Source organism: Mustela lutreola, chromosome 14, assembly GCF_030435805.1.
Source record: "Mustela lutreola isolate mMusLut2 chromosome 14, mMusLut2.pri, whole genome shotgun sequence".
Classification (NCBI taxonomy): Eukaryota; Metazoa; Chordata; class Mammalia; order Carnivora; family Mustelidae; genus Mustela; species Mustela lutreola.
Window position 1 is genome coordinate 36,234,305 of NC_081303.1, and position 23,372 is coordinate 36,257,676.

Here is a 23,372-nt window from a genome sequence, read left to right on the forward strand (position 1 = left end):
ATGCCTTATTCCTCCGTATGACTCTCACAACAACCGAGGATGTGAGCTGAGCGGTTAACAATATCACCGTTCGTAGAGAGGAAGTCGAAACCCAGAAGCAGGAAGGTTGAGTAATTTCCACAGCTAGTAAATGGCTGGGCTGGGACTCCAGCCTGGGTCCTCTGACCCTTTCTTCCAGAAAGGGTCCTGGCCCCTCCGTTGGCTCAGGCTGAGGGGAACAACGCTAAGCATTTTCCCAAGGGCTGAGATGTCTCTGGAAAAGAGCAGAGCTGTGTCCAGGCCCTGCTCTGTGCTTTGGGGTTTGGGGGTAATTGCACGGAGTCTTGGGCCCTTGGCTCTGGGGAGTGTTTGTGCAAGCATTTCCAAGTGTGGTGGCTTCTTGCACGCCGCTAGTGGAAAATTGTAAGAGTTCCATTTTCCTGTTTCAAGTGAGCGTTTCCCCTCCTGGGGTTACAGTAACCACATCCTCCTCAGCACCCAGTGGAACGTGGTAAACACCGGCGACAGCTGAGTGTTCCCTCCTGAGTGCTTCACTGGGTTCCTTGTTTTTTCTCTTGTCTTTAAGTGCACACACACACACACACACACACACACACGGTTTTGAAGGACTGAGCTTGTGTCTCTGTGGTTTTAAGACTTCAGGGTAGGGGTGCCTGGGTGGCTCAGTGGGTTAAGCCTCTGCCTTCAGCTCAGGTCATGATCTCAGGGTCCTGAATTGAGTCCGCATCAGGCTCTCTGCTCAGCTTCCCCCTCTCTCTCTGCCTGCTGCTCTGCCTACTTGTCATCTCTCTCTCTCTGTCAAATAAATAAAATCTTTAAAAAAAAAAAAAGACTTTAGGGTACCCTGCAGTGCCCCCCCTGGAAATGGGGACAGGTGCGTCTTTCACCAAGGTGTTTTGTCAACCAGCTTCATTTTGGCGGGGAGCTGGGTTGGAGTCAAGTTAGTCAGACTACTGAGTCATTCATTGGAGGGGTGGGGGAGGCGGGGGGCGGGCAGAGGCATGTGGGTGAACTGCTGAGCACAGACACGGTGGGCTCCTGGGCACGACCCGCAGGGGATACTGCGGCGGGTTTTCTGGAAGCGGCAAGGGGAGCAGAGCGGGACTTGGTGGTCAGGTCAGGAGGAGAAGGAAGCAAACAGGGATTCTAAAGAAACTGAAAGCCAAGGGGCGGGGGGGAGGGGTGTCAGGGGGAGTAAAAAAGTTGCAAGAGAGGCTGTTAATTTTAGGAATCTTTAAAAATACCTTAGTGCTTTAAAGACCTATTTATAAGGGCTGGTTTGGGTCACAAGAATTTCTGAATCCCCCTACCACCAGCCCCTCACCGTGTTGCTCAGAGCCTTTGAAAACATGGATTCCAGCACGACAAACTTCTTATGGCCCAGAACTGAGGGCCCCTGGCTCTGGGGGGCTGGCCAGTAAGCTGGAGGGAGCAGTGGAGCTGAGGCACATGTGGTGATCCCACCTCTGACTCTCTGCTCCCTCGTTTCTTTTACCTAGAGACTGTGGCCCCAGGATATTAGCCTGGCTGTCACCTTGGAAGATTGGCTGCATTTTCCTTTCCCTCCCCTTCTGTTCTTCACCTGACACCATGACTGAGCCAGAACGGGAAGTAAAGCCCCTCTTTGTGTCTGTGCCACAGCTGTACACATCATTACACAGAACAATAGAAAAGCAGGTCTCTAAGCCCACCTGGCAGAACTCACTGGGCAGATAAAGCTGGAGCTCCCTACAGCTCTAGCCGAGCTGGAAATCAAAATTGCACACAGGCTTGTGGTGCTTCCTACTTTGTGCGGATCGAGAGGACGGAGCGGAAAGGACGAGAGATTCGAAACATATGCCACGTATCATGTACACGAAGTGCCTTTCGTGTTGCCCTATGGCTGTGTCGAGAGGCTCCAGACCGCCTTGAAGAGCTTTGCACCCATGCGTAGGGTTCGGGAAAATCCCTTGATCGGGAAGAGCCGAGGCTCTTTGAAATGCTTGCTGCCCCCAGATGGACCATGTTTGTCTGTCTGTCCATCCTTCCGCAGAGGACTGTCAGGGACTTTGCTGTGCCCACTGTACGTCGGTCCAACAGTGCAGACAGTGATCCCTTAGCAGACGCATTTACTGAGCTCTCTCTCGCCCCGTGTTTGCAGCTGGGGACAAGGATGAATCCCACCGGCTCTGCCCTGGAGGAGCTCACAGTTTTGTCTTCTCGGTGGGAGGGTTCTGCATATTCCTTTCAGCCCTCTGGGGCCAGCAGGTACTATGTGAATAGTGGGAGGGCCATCACAGGACGCTTTCAGCTTTGTTACCCCCTCCGCTCAGGTTCCTGGGCTCCTAGAATTCTGCGGGGTTCCATTTCCGGAACAGTGTCCCGTCCTGACCTCATGGAACCTGCACAAAAGGGAAAAGAGCGCTGCTTCTCCATCAGATGAAGGGACAGTTAGGAGGGGGCAGGAATTTATTCACATCACCTGTTTTTTTGTTTGTTTGTTTGTTTGTTTGTTTGTTTTTGGATGTATATTCCGTGAATTGTATAAAAGAAACTAACTGTGTTGTAGATGTTTCGGATGTAAAGACAATGTAGGGTGTCCATCATTGTAATCCTACCATCATAACTAAACATAACGATTCTGTTGATTACGAATTAATTGGTCAATATGTATTCTGTTTTAATTCAAAAAGATTTGAGGGTGCTTCCTCATTTGTACAGCATAGTACAATAAATAGCTTAAAAAATCAGAGCCAGAGACCAAATAGTTTTGTCAAACTCAGTATAAACAGGGGCGCCTGGGTGGCTCAGTGGGTTAAGCCTCTGCCTTCGGCTCAGGTCGTGATCTCAGGGTCCTGGGATCGAGCCCTGCATGTGGCTCAGCAGGGAGCCTGCTTCCCCCCTCTCTCTGCCTGCCTCTCTGCCTACTTGTGATCTCTCGCTCTCTCTGTCAAATAAATTTTTTTAAAAAATTAAAAAAAAAAACTCAGTATAAACATGGTATGCAGACGTGCACACGAATATAGCTATTCTTACAAATTGGTGTGTTTCCTCCCAGCCTTTTAAAAGCATGTACCCGACGGGGTGCCCGGCATGCCTGGCCGGCTCACTCAGTGGAGCGTGCTGACTCTTGGTCTCAGGGTTGTGAGTTTGAGCCCCGTGTTGGGTGACTTAAAAATAAAATCTTTTTTAAAAAATTAGCTCTGTACGTGTTTTATGGCCTATCCTGCTTCCTCCCACTCTCCCCACCCCTCTCCCCACTGAATATTAATACAGACTTTTCCATGTGTCTTTCTAAGGCTAAGGACTTTAATGATCAGACCAAGGATGTGCCTGAGATTTACTTGATCATTCCTCTGTTGTTGGCGTCAGGCTATTTTCAATGCTATTGTGAAATAAACAATGGCATCATTAACATCTTGGTGCTTGTAACTTTTTCCATAGTTCCTTAAGTAGATTTCCAGAGGAAAAATAGCTCATGAAGGATTTAGGGATTTTGATGGCCTTGGACACACATCCCTGGGCTGCTTCCTCCTGAGGGTCACCAGCAGGTATCGGTCCTTCCTGTGTGTCCTCCTCCCCGCCCCCGAGCCCTCCTGTTACTATTTTTCTGGTTTCTCTCTAATTTCACAGGGAAAGAACACCCTGCTGTTTTCACTATGTGTAGGTTGCCAAGTTTATCTCTTGGCATCTGAGGGGTTTTTTCACCCCTGAGTTATATACAAAAGGTATTAAACCTTCTACAGTAATATATTTTATAAATACTTTCTCCAGTTGATTTGGCTTTTACTCTGGTTTGGTGGATTTTTTTTGCCTTTGATCCTTAGACGTTTTACATTTTGGATAGTCCAAGAAAGCTCTACTACTGTGCTCCCTCGTTTCTGTCCATTATTCTAGGGACTGTGGCCCCAGGACATTAGCCCGGCTGTCAGTTTAGGAAATTGGCTGGGTTTTCTTTCCCGAAGTCTCACCTTCTGTTCTCCCCCTGATATCTCATCCGGGATGCTGAACCAGTGGTTTTATCCTGCATACCTGGCACCTGGCGTGGATGATTTTTCTAACACTCTTCTCTCCTGGAAGACAAAATTATTTTCAGCAATAATCAAGAAATAAAGCACATAATGAAGATGGCCAGAAAAGGATTGCAGACAGTGAAATTTTCTTCTGCTGAATTTTGTATATTTAATCATGCTGGTAAAACAAAACAAAACAACTGTATATGGTGAGGGAGGATAGTAATAGATCTAGTACTTGTTATTTTTTTGATTGAATTTTATTGTAATTCCAGTCTAGTTAACATAGAGGTTTATATTATTTTGGGGCATATAATACAGCGATTCCATACTTTCTACATCACTCAGTATAATACTTGTTAAATACATAATGCATGTTTAGGAGAAAGGGAGAAATCACGCCTATATATGGGTCTGTGGGAAACATTCTAGTTTCTATTTTGAGTCTCCTATACATTTGTCAGACTCCTAAGACCTGATCTCCTCTGCCTGTTCATGTTTGATGGACAGAGCTGGTTTGCCAGACTGCCTTCCTTTATAGCGGACTGCAGAGCACCTCTTATTGATTTTAATTTTGAATAGTTTCCTTCCATGGAAGCAGGGGAAATACAAAGAGAAACCATCTTAAAAATGAAGATGAACATGGCAGAAATTCACCAATTGCCCCTTTCCGTAAGTCCGGAAATTATCCTCCTGTCCTTGCCTCTGTTTCTCCGGGATTGATGCAACATTGCTGCTGATGAGAAATTTTAAACGTCCCTAAAGCTGCAAGAGTGTCCTTGACCAACAGGCCAGAGAGAGGGAGCCCCGGTCTGTCTTCTGTGCTCCCACCATCAATTTCTGGCCTGCTCTGGACATTCCGGAGGGGACTCTGGAGGGGATGCCAGCCGTGCTGAGTGGGGCCCCCTGCAACAGATTCCGAATCCTGTGACTTTGCCCCGAAGCACGAAGTCTCCCTGTGCATCTCGTCGTGGCGGGGGGGGGGGGGGGGGGGGGCTGACTTCACACCTGAGAGCTCCTGAAGTGGGTGGCGTGTGGTGTGATTAAGGATAGCTAACATAGCTGGGAATTTGAAATTCGCATGTATTATTAAAATAAAACAGTTAATGCAGCAGATGTATAGAATCAGGAGGCTCGGAGACGGGGAAGGAAGGCAGGTGGGTGTGTGTTCGTCCACAGTTGCCAGCTCCTGGTGATAACATTTCATTATAGTTTTGTTTGCCCTCTTCATTGCTTGCCTCTGAGGTTAAATGGCCTAGGGCTTGGTGCTGAGCTAAGCTGTTCTATACGGGCCTTTTTTTTTTTTTTTTTTAAAGATTTTATTTATTTATTTGTCAGAGAGAGAGAGCAAGAGCAAGCACAGGCAGAGTGGCAGGCAGAGGCAGAGGGAGAAGCAGGCTCCCTGCGGAGCAAGGAGCCCGATGTGGGACTCGATGCCAGGACGCTGGGATCATGACCTGAGCCGAAGGCAGCAGCTTAACCCACTGAGCCACCCAGGCGTCCCTATATGGGCCTTTTTTGTTTCTCTGTTTTTCTGCTCAAGCCTTTTTCTCCAGGCCCCAAATTACACAGACAGACACGCCTCTTCCTTGCCTTTCACAGTGTAGCTTAAGTGCCACCTTTTCCCAAAGGCTTCCTTAATCTAGTTCCCGTCTCCTAAAGAAACTAAGTCCCCGTGGCCCAATGCCTGGGCCTCTGTAAGGTCACTGATGGTCCTGACCCTCTTGTACAGTTACTCAGCCCCGTGGACTGTGGCTCCCCAGGACACAGCACGGAACCCCGTACCGTACACATTGTGGGATTTGAATGGGTGCAAATCATCCCAACCAGCAAAGTGCAAAGAGGAGGCAGCTGAGCCATCAGATCTGGGGTTTCAGGAGAGAGCCCCAGGGCCTGCTTCTGTCAGGATAGGGCCAGGAAACTGGGGCAGGGAAGGGGCACAGCAGTTTCGGAGGGACGGCTCATAAAAGGAGGTGGCCTGTGTGTGGGGCCAGCGTGAGCCTGGGTGTGGGGAGACCCGAGTCTTGTCTGCTCAGCCGTGGTCTGGGTGCATGGGGGTGCAAACTCCAGCGGCTTCTTGCTCTGATGTGCAGAGTATCTCCCTGGATGCCTTTTGGGGGGCTCTGTCTTCCTTGTGTGCCCGAGCCCCGCTCCTCTCTGCTGCCGGCTCTCTGCATTTGCCTCTTTCCCTGAAGTGCTGGTCCTTGGAGGCCACTGCCTTGAGCTCTTAACCTCTGGGCAAAAGTGAGCCTTCCTTCCCTGGCTCAGAACACCCTCCTCACCCCATCCCCCCAACCTTAAGTCAGACTCCGGGGTTGGGTTGGGGATTCTGGTGAGACTCCACTTCTGTCTTCCCGACCAGGCTGAGTCTGGGGGGGGCTCCCAGTGGTTTAGTTACTAGGCCCTGGTTGATTCCTGAGCCTGAGAAAGCAGTGTGCTGGGGCCGAGGGATTCAGGGTGGACTAGACTTTTGATGTCCTGAAGACAGTCCCTCCACTGGAGGGGACACTGCAGTACAACCCGGTCACGTGAGTCTGCTCTGAGACGTGCAGCACACAGACATGCGAGGTCTGGGGCACAGGGGCCATGGAAGGGATATGGTCCCTTTGCTTCTGCACCAGGCTAAGGGACGTGAGGTCTGAGGAAAGCACAAGGAGGAGGTGATGCCTGGGTGGGGTTTTGAAGGATGAAGATTTCTTCTCTGGGCACATTTCGTGAGGCGTCTCTGCCAGAGCAAATAGTCCAGAAGGCTCAGAAGCATTAAGCAGTCTGATATGTCTCAGCAAACAGGTGGTTTTTCTTCAGTATGGTGGGGGGGGCGGTGGTGCCTGGAGGGGCAGGCAAGAGCCCTCCAGGATCATCTGTAGGAGTCTGGTCTTTATCCTGAAGGCTTTCAGGAAGCCAGCAAAGGTTTGTTTGTTTGTTTGTTTATTCACAAGAGATGGAGAGCAAGAGAGGCAGGCAGAGGCAGGGCGAGAAGCAGGCTCCCCATTGAGCAGGGGCCCCAATGTAGGACTCGATCCCAGGACCCAGGGATCACAACCTGAACCAAAGGCAGACGCTTTACCAACGGAGCCCCCCAGGCGCCCCGCCTGCAAAGGTTTAAAGCAGGGAGGCGCCTGAAATTGACATGCTGAGATTTAAATTCTAGAAAGTTTTTGAGGCTGAAATGTAGAGGGCCTGCCTGGCGGCGTGGGTCATCCATGGTATTGGCCGCTGGGCTGTGGATACTCAGAGGCATGGATCCCTCCAGTTTGCCCCTGGCATTGATTGTTGAGTTTTATGGCCAACATGTAACACGGGGCTTCCCCCTGGCCCAGTCCAACGCTATCATGTCTCCCGTCCCAGGCCGGGCCGCGGCTGGCAGTCTCCAGTGGCTGGTGCCCCGGTTCTAATTTCTGCTCTTACCGATGGGGGACAGAGGCCAGAGGCCAGTGAGGGCCTGCGCTGCTCAGCTGTGACTCAGTGTTGTTCCACTTCTCTGGCAAGCAGACAATGAAGTCCCCACTGTGGCGGCGTGCTTGGGTGGCTCAGAAGTCCCGGCTTCTATTTCAGCTCCCTTTGGTGACCACTGAGCTGCGTCGTGGGCTTCCACTGCCCCACTCGCCTCTCCCCAGAATCTTCTAACTAGAGGGGCCAGTTTTCCTCAGGCATTATACTTGGATCTTTTAGCCCCGAATGGCCAGTGTCCTACCTTGCATATGGTACAGTCAGGTGTTCAGAGTGTCCCCTTGCTTTCCTACATCATCCTCTGTGAGGTCTGAGGCGTGGAGAGTGCTGTGCATTTCCTTTCTTTGTGCAGATGGAGAAACAGAGCTCAGCGCAGTAGGTCACAGGTCTGTCCACACTCACGGGACAGGCACATGGACTACTTAGGACCAACAGAGGTCCTGAGCCCATCCTCGGCCCATCCCCTTCCTCTTTGCCTTTAAATCCAGCGGGTTGACGAACCTGCTGTCAGGTGCTGGGCAGGTGCTAATGTGGGAAGTGGGTCTGGTGACCCATCTCCAGGTGTCCTCTGAGGTCTAGCTCGTAAGGGATGCCACACCGAACGGTAGGCCACATATCGCACAGATGGTTGGAGATCTGAGTTTTTGTGTGAAATGTCCTCATTTGTGTCAGCAACTAATTTCGAAAAAAATAAATTGTTGCCAAAGAACATGACTTCTGGCCTAGCGTCTCTGGGCCACATCATGTGGTCACATGTCGCTAAGTGGCTGTACTCTGGATCCGACTGAGGGCTGAGGGGAATTTGACCCGACTCCCCCAGGTGAGGCAGGGAGCGGACCTGACTTGGGGAGGGAAGGAGGAAAGAGTTTTCGAAGCTGCCGGTCCATTCACGACCTGCTGGCCAAGAGTTCCGTGCAGAGCCCAGCCACCCGCATTCCCAGGCCACATACTCTCCATTCTCCTCCTGGGTCACCCTGAATTCTGGGGTTCTTTACTGGTTTAGTGCCTTGCTTCCTTTTCCCAAGATTGAAATGACGACCGCTTGAAAATATTTTCTTTAATTGGGTTTTTCCTTAGTGACCTCGCTCAGAGACAGATGTGCCCTAAGAATAGCCTTGAAAGTTAAGGGGAAGAAGCCAGCCAGCTGGTCCTGTTCCCTAGAAGCGATGTCACAGTTCCTAAATGTGGGCCATCCCCAGAGGCCTCTGAGGGGCCGAGCCTGCCAGAGGTCTCTGTGGCCACGGTGAGCCTCCGGAGTCCCTCTCTGTGGGACAGAGTCCTTCCTGGTAGCTCTCAATCGCCGGGAGGACAGATTTCCCACCTCATGGAGGCCACTCTATCTTTCTCCAGGACACGCGTGACACCCAGCGGATGGCAGGTGTGGGTCACACCAGGGCTGCTCTCTGCGCTTGCTCAGCTCCTGCCTCTTGCTTATGGCCAGAGCATGGGGAGAGAGCGCCCTGTCTGCCCGGAGCAGCCCGTCCTCCAAGCGCCTCTCTAGCTCCTCAGATTCAGGGCCAAAGCCCTCGGCAGGAAAGATTTACTCAGAGTCCGGTCCTCAGCCTCTAGCCTTCCAGAATTGATGTTTCAGATGACCCACTCACGTCTCTGAAATCATGCTTTATTGCCCGCAAGTCAGGAGGAAGGAGGGAGGAATCTGAAATAACTTTCTGCAGGGGGCTGTCGTGTAGCTCACAGTGCAAGGGCTGTGTTTCTTGGCCCTCTGCTCTGTGACGCTAGAGCTGGAGAAGGCAGGAGCCCCCGCAGCTTTGGGAAAACCCATGCGAGCTGCTGTAAGTTATCTCCATATAAACTAAATGCAAACTCACTGTAGCTTAAAGCAAAAAGTGAAGCCAACCGATGTGGGTGTCCCTGCTTGGGGAGGGTGGGAGCCCCCCCTGCTGTTGGCCCATGCAGGCCTCCAGGGGAGGGGTTGGAGGCAGGACCTCCCAGGTCTGCCCTCCAGTTGGACCTTGGGCTTCTCTGGCACTGGGAGGCCGGGGGACTCCCTGCCTCTCCCTGCAGACTCGGGCTGCCAGGAAAGTGCTCAGTAAGCACTCAGGGCCCAGTTGACAGAGACACACGGGGAAGGGCAATGAGTCAGTCTGTTTATGAAAATCACGCGTACCAGCACAGACGTCAAGATGACCCGGGGGACAGCTGTGTTCTGAGAGCTGATGAGTCTGGCTCATACTTGGGGGTTCGCTGCTGCGTCTTTTCAGCAACCTGTTTCCTGTGCCTGCAGTGATGAATGCGTGAACAGATGCACTGTAGCTCCAAAGAGCCCAGCTCTGTCCTGATGGGCTCCGGGAGGTAACAGGAGGCTGGGGGACTCAAGGAGGGATCCAGGGCTGGGTGCTGCTTTGGAAACAAGCTCTGGGTTTCTGACCATCATCTCTGCAAGCCCACATTCCTGTTTGCTGACCACTGCTTAACCCCAGGCAAATCCGTGGGCTCTGTCAGAAATATGAATTGTACCAACGCATCTTGCTTGCTTAGAAATACTTCCTAAATACAGCTCAATATTTGATGCTGCGTGGAAGTTCTCGTGTGGCATTCCTGAAAAGTTTCCGTCTTAGAAATTCCTTTCGTGGGAGTTCCCAAAATCTGGCTTCGGAGTTAGCCCAGACTAAGCCCCTTTGCAAATCTCTTACGAGCACTTTCTGGATGCTCAGAAGCTACTTAGAAGGCAGTATTGTGTCCGTGAACATCCTTGGCCCAGAGAGGGCAACCTTTAAAGATGTTATATATTTATTTGAGAGAGAGAGAGAGAACACGAGGGGAGGGACAGGGAGAAGCAGGCTCCCCCACTGAGCAGGGAGCCCGACTGGGGCTCGATCCCAGGACCGCAGGATCACAACCTGAGCCAAAGGCAGACGTTTAACCTACTGAGCCCCCGCAGATGCCCCCAGTGAGGTCACATTTTAGCAAGCTGAAGGTGGAGGAAAGCTTCTGCTCTGTCTAGTGGTCTCTGATTCATAACCCAAAGAGTTTCAATCTCAGGGTATCTCCAAATTCCCAAGAGTGTGAGAGCCCCTAAGCCAGGAGGGCTCTGTTGGTAGCAGCACTGTGCTTCTGAGAACTGCAGGGACGGACGATGACCTTTTAGATCCCTCAACATTGTACAGAAAACCTCCCTGCATTTTCCTGGCTGTCTAAATGTCATACCCCCATGTGGGACAAAAACGGGCAGCTGAGCTCTGTTGCCTAGTGGAGGCTTCCGGAAGAAGCAAAGAGACTTCTTTTAGACCATAGTCCCTGGGGGAGGGGGATTGGGGAGCAGAGTGTCCGCTGGGGACACAGGCTGGTGGCTCGAAGGCCAGGCTGTCTCTCACAGCTGTCTCCAGCACCAGGCTTCCGAAGGAGCAGCTCCTGGGCCTTCTGGACTTCCAGAAAGTCTGTTGACCGTCGGCCCAAGCTCCCCCAGAGTTCATTTTGAGGCAGGGAATGGGACCGTTGTGGGGACCCACTTCCTGCCGGCCATGGCCTTCACCCTCTGCATGTCCCTCGTGGGAGGAGGGATCCAAAGGCCTGTGCTGCGGAATAGAAGAAAAGGGGCCCAGGACATGCGGCTCACGTCTGCTGAGCCAACATGGAGCCTCGGCCGTTGTTTTATCCCCCAGAGAGGCGCCCCCTGTGGGACTCAGAGACCAGCCCCCTCCCGTGGGAGGCGTGCTGTCATCACATCACTAGGTTACTGGATGCTGGGTCTGGGGCCCGCGCTACGCACAGGGAATTTCATCCAAAAAACCATCCTGACAGGCAGGTGGGATTCCTGTTCTGCATCTGAGCTGGCAAGAGGCTGCTGACCCACCAGATGCCCCCAGCCAGGAATGTCAGCCTCTCCTCCTGGCTCTATGCAGCTGGGAGGTCGCAGACCCTGGAGCCAGGATGCCTGGGTTCTGATCCTGCTTTTGCCACTCACCCGCTGTGGAACCTGGACAAGCTGTGTCCCCACCCATAACCTAGGAGAACGAGAGTCCCTGTGCGGTGTGTCAAGGCACTGGTGTCCCACCGCCATGATGCTTACTGAGCCTGGCATCTGGCCCTCGTACTCAGTACCTATTAGCTGCTTATTCCATTCCTGGCGCAGTGCGCATGCCATGGGGCTGGCCTGCCCCCGCTAAGATTGCTTAGTCTCCTGGAGCTGGGAGGGGGTTGAGGGCCTCCAGCGCCCCCAGGCCAAGGAAGAAGTGGGAACAGGAGTGTAGGGCCAGGCTGGCTCCCCCACCGGGAGGAATTGCCCCCCACCCCCGGGGGCAAGGGAAGGGGGTGCTGTGTAGCCCTACTCTTCCTTGCTGAGCAATGAGGACCTTCAGGAAATTTCCACCCTCTGTAAATGGGCTTTGTGTCTTTGCGTTTTACCAAAGTGAAAATAAGGTCTCTGGGGAAGGATAGGTGAGGTTGAGGGAGGGAAGGGCCCTGGTGTGTGTCACAGGGGTGTGCCCCCCCTCCCGCCAGCTGGGCAGAGCCCTGGGTGCCCTTTCCCAAAGGAAAAGCTGAGCTCTTCTGTCCTGTGAGCTTTGTCCACTGGGAGGTCAGCTACTGGAGGCTGCCCTCCCCCACCCCAGGGCCCTTCCTGGCCTGGCCTCTCCCCGTTTCCTCCTATTGTTGGTTCCCAGCCCCCAAGGCCCCGCAGCCTGGCTCCTGGTGTGAGAGGTGCACGAGGCCTCTGTGCGTTCAGAGGTTTTCCTCTACCCCCCCCCCAGTCTCCGTGTGTGTGTGTGTCCTTCTCCCTCCATCCCCCGCTTCTCCCCACTCCTCTGTGTTTCCTCTAGCCCTCCTTTATTATTTTTAGTTCTTAAGAGGATGAAGCCCAGGAGGGAGGAGGAAGGAGGAGCCAAGTTAGTGACCTTCCAGACCAGAGATGGAGCCTTTATGGGCCCTGCCTGGTAGGGAGTGTTAGGAACATTTCCATTTTGAGCGAAGGGTACCTCCATCCCTGGCTAGCCAACCAAGGCTGAGCTGGCAAGATTGCAGGTCCCTGGGACGCCAGCTCCTGCAAAGCTAGGAGCTGGGGAGGAGGGCGGGTCTGGAATGTGCACTGTTAGGAGAGCTTTCTTTGCTGGGTGGACTGACCTGAGTGAAGGGGAGGGGGCGCTCCTCCAAACCCCATGTGGAGATGCTTCTGGAAAAATCCAGGCCCCAGCAAGTGGATGGGAGAGGGTGGGAGAGGGCCGGAGAGCAGGAGTGTGGACACATAAGGCCGGAAAGGCTTCTGGGAGTAGCAGCGTGTTTATGGGGGGCCAGCTCCCTCCTGTGGCAGCAGGGGGCATTCGCTGGCTGGGCCAGGGCAGCCCCCTGGTTGAGATCTGGGAGAGTCACCCTGAGGAGGACTCCTGTGTCTGGGCCCAGAAAGTGGGCCTCTCGTTGCCACGGGAAGGAGGGAGCTCACCAGGGGTGCAGAGCTGGGCAGCCATTCAGGGTTCTCCTGGCTTCGGCCAGAATGTGCTGAAAGGCACTGAGTGGCTGGGGCAGCCCCCCGCACACAGGGTCAGCAGGGCCAAGCTCACATCAGAAGTGTCTACTCTAAAGCAGCAGCTGGAGGTCCCGACCAGGCCCTCTACCCCAGAGCCTGGGCTCAGCGGCCCTCACCATGAGAACCTGGGCCAGCTCCCACCTCTCACGCCTGCAATGGCTGAGGTAGCAGGCCTCAGGGGCTAGAGAGGGCTGCCCGTCCTTGCTGTCCGGCCCCAGCCCAGCCGCCCATTCCACACTCCGGGTACTTAATCCACCCTCCATTGCCGGCTTCTCCGAAGGGCAGGCAGGAAGAGCCATACCCCGCCATGACCTCCGGGGAAGGTGTTCTGAACCCGCCCCCCCCCAGCCTGGAGAACATCACGTGAGGAGACGGGAATAAAAGAAAACATTCCTCAGGTCTTTTTGCAGAAGTCTTTGCGTTTGGTTTTTAGGGGAATTTTCTTGTTTGTTAACGTGGGGGATGGCGGTTGGTCTTAAAGCCCGGACTCTTATTTTTAGCTGGTGCTACCTGCCCTGCCAAGTCCTTGGGCTTAATTTTTCCGGTGGCTCGGGGTCTTGGTTTTGGAAGATCTTCCCTCACCAGCCCCCCTCCACCCCCAGGCGCACAGCTCACCACTGGCGGGGACGGCTTTCGCTTGGGGCCCCAGCCAGGTTTCTAAGCGGGGCTCCAAGAGAGAGCCGTCGGGTCAGGGGCCCCTACCTGCCCGGGCATGCCAGCTGCCGGCTCGGAGGCTCTGCCAGGGCGAATCCAATGAACAAAGTTGGCTGGCCTGGGCCTGGGAGCAGTGCGGGTTTTCCCCAGCACAGAAGGGAAGGATCACCAGGGAAACCCCAACTGCTGTTTCAGAGAGACCAAAAGAAGAAGGAAGAAAGAAAGCATTCTTCCAAACATGGACACCTCAGTCAGTGACTTTCGCTCAGCCTTTTGCAAGAGCAAAACAAAGGCACTGAGGCAGAGAGGGCTCTTCCCTTGGGGGGGAGCTGGTCTCTCGCCCTCCCCTCTCAGGACTTTGTGAGGTGGGCCAGGGAGTGTGGGTCAGGGAGGTGGTGCTGGGAATGCACTCAGAATGAGGCCCAGTGGGCCTGTCGGCAAGGTCGCTCTGGGGACAAGAGTCCTCGCTGTTGATCTGAGGCTGTGTTAATTGGGAGAGCGGCTGATAGGCCCAGAACAGGCAGAGAGGATGGGGAGCAGGGTGGGTGCTGGTTAGCCTGTTGGCTGGAACAAAACAAAATCCTCTGAATTAAATGGTGGGGACCAGGAAGCTGTGTGACCTTTGGCAAGTTCCTTAACCTCTCTGAACACCTGTCCTCCAGTGCAGAACAGAACACACTGGTCAGTGTGGTGAGGGAGGAGACATCAGTGATGTGCTCAGCTGGGTTAGGACCGCTCGCTAATGCGCGTGCACCCACACATATGCCCCAAACCCCAGTCTCCGGAAGTGTTGTCTTGGAGAATCCCAGGGTCCAGAGAAGAGCCCCTTTTCTGACATCTTCAAGATTTCTCTTCGTCTCTCTTACCCTTAGAACAAAAACAAATGGAGACTCTGTATAATTATCGAAAAAGAAAAGTTAGCCAATGGGCCAGACTATTTCTATAAAAGGGAAGTGCTGGAGGAAAAAGCAGAAAATTGGGGGAACCGATTCGGTGGGAAAAAGTTAACAAAAGTCTATAAAACCCCTTTTGTTAGAAAATGAAATGTGCGTAGCAATCTCACTGCTTACCCCTCAAATGCTATACTTCGGGGCACCTGGCAGACCTCTACATATGTGAAATGGGGTGATTTGGCAGCTTTGCTGATTTTCTGACCGGCTCCAGCTGTCCCCTGAGGCCAGGAGCTCCCAGCAGCTGGGAGCACCTAGGGGGAAGCTTCTCGAGCAGTTAGTCACACAGTTAGCTTCTCTCCTTGCCCCCTGGCAACGATTTGACCTGCTGGAAGTACCCATCTGGGTTCTTGCCCATCTGCCTTGCCTTGGAGTGAAAACTAGTTCAATTACAAAAAAAAAAAAAAGAAGATACAGAAGAAAAAGCAAAATGAACACCTGAGGTTGTCTTGTCCCATGAGCACCTGCACACCTGTATTATCACATCCTTGGTCCTCCCTGCCACCCTGTTTGGGAACGCAGGGCACATGTCACGTTCTTGAGCCCATTTTGCAGATGAGAACACTGATGGGGGCAAAGGGTCCAGGTTCAAACACTTGCTCGCTGCCACGGCTGGGAGGTCCACAGCTACCTGGGAACCTTAGTTGGCATCGGGGGGCTCTGACCATGGCCCCAGGGGGGCCTGTCGGATTTGGTCTCCCTCCTCCAGAATCCTGTGGGGCTTGACTCAGCCTGCAGGCCGGGCTGACCAGGGTGCCTGCTCAGGGACCCCCCTGCAAGGGAAAGCCTGGTGGGGCCAGGGGCCAGGGGTCTGTCTCTCAGGAGACTCACACTCGTCCAGATAAGAGCTGGTGTGCATGTGTGCGCAGGGAGGGCCTTCTGGAAACACCCAGAGGGCAGGCTTCCTGGGCAAGGTGGGTCCGATCTGTGCTGATTTAGCGGAGTCCTCCGCAGTCATTCTTGGGGAGAAGTCCTGAGGGCAGAGACCGACACTCTTGCAGGATTCTGTGGGTAGGTGGGGAGAGGTGTGTGGAGCCCTGCCTGCCTGCAGGATCTCCCTGGCCGGGGAGAGTACATTTAGTGAACTGCTGCTCATACTTCCACGGGGGGATGGGGGAATGGGGGGGTGCCGGCCGCCTGAACGTATGCAACCCGTGAGGCAGTCCTTGGAAAAAGGAGTGTCTGCCTCCAGTGTCACCCCCCTTTCTCCCCACCCTACCCCAGTTGCTGGCTGCGAGGAGCAGGCCCGAGAGGGCCCCGGCCTGGGCAGCTCCTGTGAGGGAGGCTGGGCACTGGGCTTGAACACCTCCATGAGGTCCACTCTCTGCCCAGCCCATGAGGAGGAGGACAGAGCAAGGCCAGACCCAAAGAACAGGCAGGAGGGGAATGAGTGCTTTGAGCCCCCAAAGAGAGTCTCAGGCACTTACAGTGGAGCCCTCCCCTCCCCCCAGCACTGTCATAGGCCAAGGCCGAGCAGGTCAGGACCCAGCAGGTCACCTGCTCCCGCCAACGGGCTGAGCAGTTGGCCCCCACAGGAGGCAGGGACAGCTTCCCAAGTGGGAGAGCTGGGTGGCCACAAAGCACCTTGAAGAAGCCCCACGCTTGCTTCGGGCTCTGCCATCCTCGTGTTGACAGTCTTACGAAGTTCTAGACAAGGAATCCCATATGTCATATCCTTGGTCCTTTGTGGGTGACCTGGCTTCTCCCCCCACCCAGTCCCGCTCTGGGTCCCTGCTCCCTCCTCCTCACTCCACCCTCCTTGTCTGCTCCTTGGAAGACGAAGGCCAGACTCCGAGGTGATCCTGGTCAGCCCTTCCATCTTTCAGAGGCAGTGCTCCCCTGCAGCGTAAGCGGGCCTTCTGGGGAAGCAGCCAGAGAATGGTGTTTCCCCAGGAGCCACAAGCCTCACGGGGAGGCTCGCATCAGATGCTGGCCAGGCTGCCTCCCCTGGGCTCGGGCCAGGGACTTGTGGCCCCGCTGGCTAGGGGACCGTGTCCGCCCTGGGCGCTTGGGGGCCTCTGGGCTGCTCCGGGCCCTTCTGGGGCTAGGGCAACCTGTGCGCTTGGAGGCTGAATGAAGGCGTCTGCCCGCGTGGGCCCCCACCTCTAGAGAGCAGCTTCGCGTGTGCCAGACATCCCGGTTCCCGCCGGCCGGTGATGCAAGGCGCTCGAAGTCTGAGCTGCTGAGACGGTCTGGCTGTGGTGCGAAGGCTTGTCTGGGCTGGGCCAGGCTCAGGCACCAAGGGGGTAGAGGTCTGTTTTCAGAGGTTTCCCTCCCCCTACATACTGCGCCACATTCTCTGACCCGTTTCCTCTCCCTGACCTGGCAGGTGCGAGGGGACGGAACTCCCTGGAATGATTTCCAAACATCGGACATCTCCAGGCCTCTCCCCTCCCCCGTCCCGCTGGTTTGGCGTTTTTCCTCCTAAATTGCAGCCGGAGCATAGAGTGAGGCCCCAGCTCTCACCGAGCGAGGTACAGCCTGCAGCAGGTCCCCTGCACTCATGGAGGAAACAGAGCAAAACCCAGATCATTCTTATTTGACCAGTGGGGGTGGTCCATGAGGGGTCTGTGTGGCGGGGTATCACCCCCCTCGGTAAACCGGCACCGTTACCTGAAAGAGCTCACTTGGGTCGGCTGACCGCAAAGTCCAGACGAAAGCTTGCCCTAGGGCACTGCACCTGCTCGGCCGGGAGGGCCTTGCGTAGTTCTTCCTTTCCTGTGAAGGGCTTCCAATAGCATCCCAAGTGCAGCCCTCCAGCCCTGGTCAGATCTGGGACGTATCTGGTGTTTGAGTGCCAGGTACAGCGTGTTTCCCAAAGGCTCTGGGCTCCTCTGCTAAAGGAGGCTCCGAAGATTCACCCTGAGCAGAGCGGCTCCCTGACTACCCAGGGGACCCATTTTGAGGAAACCCACCCCCTGGTGGGGGCAGGGGTGGGCTGATTTCCTCCCTCTCCCGGTGCTCCCACGGCTGTGGCCTGCACGGTCCTTTCCCAGCCCAACTGCCACCTGCCCGTGCTTTCTCTGGGTGGTGCTAGTCACATTCGGCACTGCCTGGGTGCCCCCAGCATGCAAACCCACAGGCAAGAATGTTCCACCGCCCTTGACCGCCCTGGGCAGACTTGGCATGGAAGGACTCTCGTGGCCTTGGCCCTTTTCATGGGAGAGGCAGCTTCCTCATGCCGGGAAGGAGCCTGAGCAGAAGAGCTCAGCATGAACTGTTGAGGACCCCCTGCCCCCCGAGTCCCCCCTCATCTCTGGCTCAGACTCTCCCACACATACCCCATCCTCATGGAGTGGCTTTTGCTCCTGCTATCAGGGGAACGCATGTGCTGATCCCATCTGACAAGTCGGGGGGAGGGGTCCACCTGCCTCCCCCGCACCGTCACGCTGCCCTGCTCCAGGCTTCCCGGCTCAGCCTCCAGAGCTGGTGTCGGCCGCTCACCCTCAGCCCCTGCTGGACCCAGCTGTTCCAGACCCAAGGTTCCATCCCACGGGCCTGCAGGCCTGCAGGAGCCTTCTCCCCCAGGTCTGTCCCCGCCCTGCCTCTGTCGGTCACAGCCTCCATGAAGGCCTTCCTTCCCAGCACCCACCCATCTTGGCATGCCCCTCGCTAGCCTGGGTTGTCTGTCACCACTGCACCTACAGATACAATGCGAGGTGACATACTGCCTGTGGGGGACGCCAGCCCTTGAGGGTCCAGCTGTGCAAGGAGCCTGGGGGACCAGCGGCCCCTCCCTCAGTAGGTAGAGGAGGACTCTAAGGCCCCAGAGGGGCAGGGAGGGGCGGCGCAGGGTGGGTTTAGTTGTCCCTTGGTGGGAAAGTGGCATGGGGTGGGTCAGCCCTGGGCAGGGAATGCGTGTCCTCCTGCTCCCACGCTGCACCTGTCACACCCCTGTCCCCTGCATGGTGGCTGGCTGTGTGCTCTGGCTTGGTGCTGACCTCAGCATCTCCCCCACCGGCCCATCAGGCCACCGCCCGGGCTGTAAGAAGGTTTTTCCGTTGTTGCCCCCCCACACTGCACTGTCTGTGCCGCCTTCTGGGTGCTGAGATAAGTCACGCCTCTGCCTTCCTTAGCCTTCTTTGGTGATCTCCATCAGAAGGATCTAGAAGATCAACCTTGCCAGTGGAGGCCCGGCCCTTTTGTCACATGGCCTGGCGTAAGAATAGATTAGGTCTTGGTGGCAGGGTGAGGGTTTCTGGCAGGTTTAGTAGGGAGGAATTCTCCTTAAACAGATTTTCACTTGAAGGCCTGATGACAGAAGCAGCTGAGTCTCGGCAAAGAGAGAAAACCCGGGGCGGCTGATTTAACCTTGAATCCACCTTGGCCGCCCGCAGCCTCTGCAGGGATGGGGCCCCCGTCCTGAGGGTGATAGCTGGCGGCTGTGGGGCAGGGAACCAGGACATTGCATTTACAGGGTCCCCCCAGCCAAGGCAGGGGGCCTCCTCCTCGCCCCCCACCCGCCACAGAGCTCCTAGCTTCTCCTTCCCCTGCGCAGAGCCCCGGAGCCCCCCGTAGCTTCGTGCTGTGGTCTTGCTGGCTGGGGACTCGCTTTCTCAGGGACCTGTGGCACTGTTCAGCGCAGGTCCCCACCCCCCTTTAGGGACGCCTGTGTTTGGGGCCTGTGGTCTTCCCGTGGTCTTCCGTCTCAGATTCTGTCCCAAAGTGAATGCGGGGCTGTGTGCTTCTGGAGAAACATGGATTGGGGGGGAGAAGAAGACTTCTGTGAGGCGGGCGTATAAGATGGAGGTTTTGTGGGCCAGCTTCATTTCATCACTGACTTCCAAGGGCTCAGTTCTACCCGTGGACGGGATAGTGATGGCCCTGCATGCTTCTTGCAGAGTAAAATAAGGGACTAAGTCAGTGTCAGTTCTCCTTTTTGTGCAAGGAGCCCCTTGGCTCCTTGTCCATGGGCGTGCACGCACACACACACACACACACACACGCGTGCGCGCGCGTGCACACACAGGTTTTACCTGGGAGACACCCAAAAAGAAGTACGTTGGAGAGCAGGGACTTGCCGGCACATTCGCCCCTGTGCGCCCCGGCCATGGGGTGCAGAGTGCTCTCCCCAGGGACCCTCCGCAAAGTCTCCCTTCGGGTCTGTTGCAGGCAAACAGTGCCTCTGCTGCCGCACCCACAGGTACAGTGTGAGGGGACACAACCCTCTCTCCTCTGCCTGCTGGGACGCTGAGGCCATTTCCTGGAGTCCTGGAGGGTCCAGCCGTGCAGGGAGGCTGGGGGACCCGCTGTCCTCCCTCACTAGGCAGAGGAGGAGCCTGAGGCCCCAGAGGAGCAAGGAGGGTAGGGTACAGGGTGGGTTTAGTTGTCCCTTGCTGGAAAAGTGGAAGGGGTTGTTGGCGCTGGACAGGGGACATGTGTCCTCCTGTTCCCACGATGTACCTGTCACCCCTTGCCGTAAAGGTGCCCTTGCATCTGGGCCTTTTGCTGGGCAGCAGGCCTTGCCAGGCTCCCTCTGACGGTGCACACACCGCATGGGTGACAGAGGAGAGGTCCTCGGAGCTGCCAAGGGCACCTGCCCCGAGGCTGTGCCACTTCTCCTCTGGGGGCCACCGGCAGTGAGTTACCTTGCTTTGAATTCATCCTAATCAGAAAGTACTTGTTCCCTTTCTAATGGAGACTTTTCTGTGTGCTTGTTTCTAGAGCAAATCATGGAGGAAAATAAAAAACATGGTTCACTGGTCTCCCTTTGTCATGTCTTTCAAGAAGAAGTACCCTTGGATCCAGCTGGCAGGACACGCAGGTAACGGCACGCCCCTCCCCCCACAGCTTTCCTGACGGACCGCCAGCTCCCCTGGGAGACACCCAGAGCCTGTGGGCAAAACAGGTCTGGTCCTGCACACTCCCGGGGACGGAAGCGTCTGGAACAGCTTCTCTGAGACCCCAGTGTCTGCATTCTCAGCCAGACTTACCGGGTGTGGCCTGAGCCCTGCCTTGGGGACAGCTGCCCCCTCCAGAGCCCATGCCGCCCCTTCCCCCAATGCATGTCCCCCCTTCCTCCGTCCCTGCCATCTTCGGGCTTTCTCTCCCCGTCCGCATGTCCTCTGCCTGGACTCATCAATAAAACCTGTGACATCATCAGCCCTGAAGCTTGACCACTCCTGCATCAGCTGGGACAAAGAGGCCATACAGAGCGCTTCATTGAGCGCCTACTGTATGCGCAAATCACCTTAGTCTTGGGGGTCACAACGTTCTTAGAAACACAGTCTCTGTCCCCCATCTTGTAGGTGGGGAAGGTGCAGACAGGTCACCCCACAAACAAAGGAGGGTCCTAGGTGTAGCTGGCCAGGGCACCTGCCAGCCACCAGGGAGGGGGGATTTGTCACCCCAGAGCCCAAGAGCCGGCCAGTCCACAGGTAGGGGGCCTTTAGTGAGCATCATCCTCTGGGGAGGTATGGGCGGCTGCCCCAGACTTGACCTTCATGACCACAGACCAGCATGGGATCTGACATTTCCTTTATGTCCCCAACACCTGGGCCCAGCCCCAGGTGCTTGGACAGACGCCTTCCTAAATAAACACTCCTTGACAGTGTGACTGAGGAGCACTGTGCAGGTGGGCAGTGCCTCGGACCCCCGCTTCTCAGCCAGTGTCCCTGTCCCAAGACTGGAGCCGGCCCTCCCAGGACTTCCGTCCTGAGACCAGAGGCGGTTTCATCACCCAAGAAGCAGGACCAGCAATGGGTTGGGGGTGGTCACGGGAACACCAGAGGTACGATGGGGCCCTCCAGCTGCGCGTGCCGGTGTCCTCTTCTGACAAGGAGCCTGCGGTCAGGGAAGCCAGGGAACTGGCTGGCCGCCGGGACCTGCGTCCACGCCCCCGGAAAGGCTTGTTCCACAAGCGGGGACCCTGGGGGCAGCCCCAGGAGACCTGCCTGGGGAGCTGGGGCCTGGGGGTGGGGGGTCAGGGACCAAGGGCCTCCTCCCTCACCCTACAGGGAGCTTCAAGGCGGCAGCCAATGGCAGGATCCTGAAGAAGCACTGTGAGTGTGAGCAGCGCTGCCTGGACCGGCTGATGGCCGACGTGCTGAAGCCCTTCGTGCCCGCCTACCACGGGGACGTGGTGAAGGACGGAGAGCGCTACAACCAGATGGACGACCTTCTGGCCGCCTTCGACTCGCCCTGCGTGATGGACTGCAAGATGGGTGTCCGGTGAGCCCAGCGTGTGCACCTGGCAGGCTTGGGGATCTGCGGGGACCACGGGAACCCCCTCCCTGCCCCAGCCCTGTCCTATGGCATGCAGAGGGGATGGGACCCTGGCTTTGCCCCTCACAGCCTCCCCTTTCTAGAGCCAAAAGCTGTGGGGCCGGGAATGGGTGGGCTCTGTGCTGAGCTAGCCTGGGGAAGGCAGAGAGAACTGCCTGCCTCTCTGGGCAGCAGGGGTCGGGGTGCTGCTCGGAGTAGCAAGGGGGTGGCCGCATAGGGAGGCTGGGGTAGAGGCCCTTCCTGTGACTCCTGTGCCCACACCTGGGGGTAGGGAGAGCCCGTTATTGGAACGTGCTGGCTTGCCAGCAGAGACGTGCGCCTGCCCTTCGAGTATAAGTGGAGCCCAGAAGCTGCTCCCTTGGCAGACATGGGGTGCTCCAGGGGCCCCACGTAAGGCACAGAAGCTGTAAGGGGGCGCATGGGCCTGTGCATGGAATCGGGTCCGAGCCCTGGCGTCTGCCCGGGGAGACAAGCCAGGGGAGGACTCGGGAGGGAAGGAGACAGGAGGAGCAGCCAGGAGCAGAGAGGGCCCGAGACCATGCCGTCTGCTGCCTGGGCCCTGTCTTGACTGCATGGTGTCTTCGTCCCTCTCAGACTTGGACCATTCTGTCGCAGGAGTCCCCAGGCAGCTCCTTCTGTCCTGAAAGCCCTGTCCTGCCTCCCAGGAGCCTGACTGGGCCCTGGCAGGTCTGGGCCCTGGGGCCTATGTTTGCTTTGGGTGGCGGAAGCAGATTTATTTCTTCCAAGGGGAGAATGCGAAAGACCCGCGTGTCTGTGTGTGTGTGATAGAGGCCAGGGCCAGGGAAGAAGCCCCGTTTCCCTTCCCTCCTCACTCTTCCTGGGACTGTCAACCTAGTCAGACCCTGCGGGCTGCATTCCTTCTGTGTTGTCCCCAGGCAGGGACCAAGGTGGGGGAGGTCCAGGCCCCACTCTGCTCTTCCGTGTCCTGACCACCCTCCCTCCCTCTGTCCAAGGCCCTCACTGCTCTGGCCCACAGGAGGAAACAGACTGTCCCTTCAGGCACCACGTGGCCACTGCTCTCCCACAGAGTCTTATTTCTGTCCCAGGAAGGCCCTCGCAGCGTACACCAGGATGGGTCCCCTCCAGGGAAGACGCATAAATATTCCAATGAGTTCACTCCAACCGTGGCCAAAAAAAGTATAGCCTGAGGGAAGAACCTGTGGCTAGTGGGTCCCGAAAGGCTGCCCTGTGGACCTGTCTGTTCCTCAGGAAACTGCTGGGGACAGGGGCCCTCTCCACCTGAGGCCGCCTTCTGTCCCCTGAGTCCCCCCATTGGCGGCCCCGAGGCGGAGGCCGTGGTGTGGGAGCGGAGTGCGCGTGGAGGGGAGGGGGGGGCCTCCGCAGAAGGGGTCCTGCCTCAGCTTCTCCTCCCTGCTTCACGATGCCAGGGACGGACCCCTCTGCATTCCTGCCACTCAAAGGCAGGGTCATGGCCCAGATGAGCAGGGGTCACTGATGCCACAGGGGAAGGGGACCCAGCAGGGGCAGGCAGGGCAGCATGTCCAGACCAGGCCCCAAGGGGGCTCCATGGCACCCCGTGTCTCTGCGGGGACTGCGCTGCCTCCCCAGCTCTGTCCATCCAGAATCCTTGACCTCACCACC

General features: G+C 56.2%; 1 protein-coding gene across 3 annotated transcripts in view; it reads left to right on the forward strand.

Moving 5' to 3' along the window:
• Window positions 1-23,372, forward strand: part of ITPKB (inositol-trisphosphate 3-kinase B) — an 87,515-nt gene that overhangs the window by 54,036 nt on the left and 10,107 nt on the right. For 2 of the 3 annotated variants that reach the window (XM_059146883.1, XM_059146885.1), the window contains exons 3-4: window positions 20,190-20,289; window positions 21,482-21,695. In XM_059146883.1, coding sequence (XP_059002866.1) covers window positions 20,190-20,289; window positions 21,482-21,695 — 314 coding nt within the window. Of the gene's footprint in view, window positions 1-1,499; window positions 14,936-20,189; window positions 20,290-21,481; window positions 21,696-23,372 lie in introns of those variants that run through there. The other variant, XM_059146886.1, reaches the window with a different exon arrangement.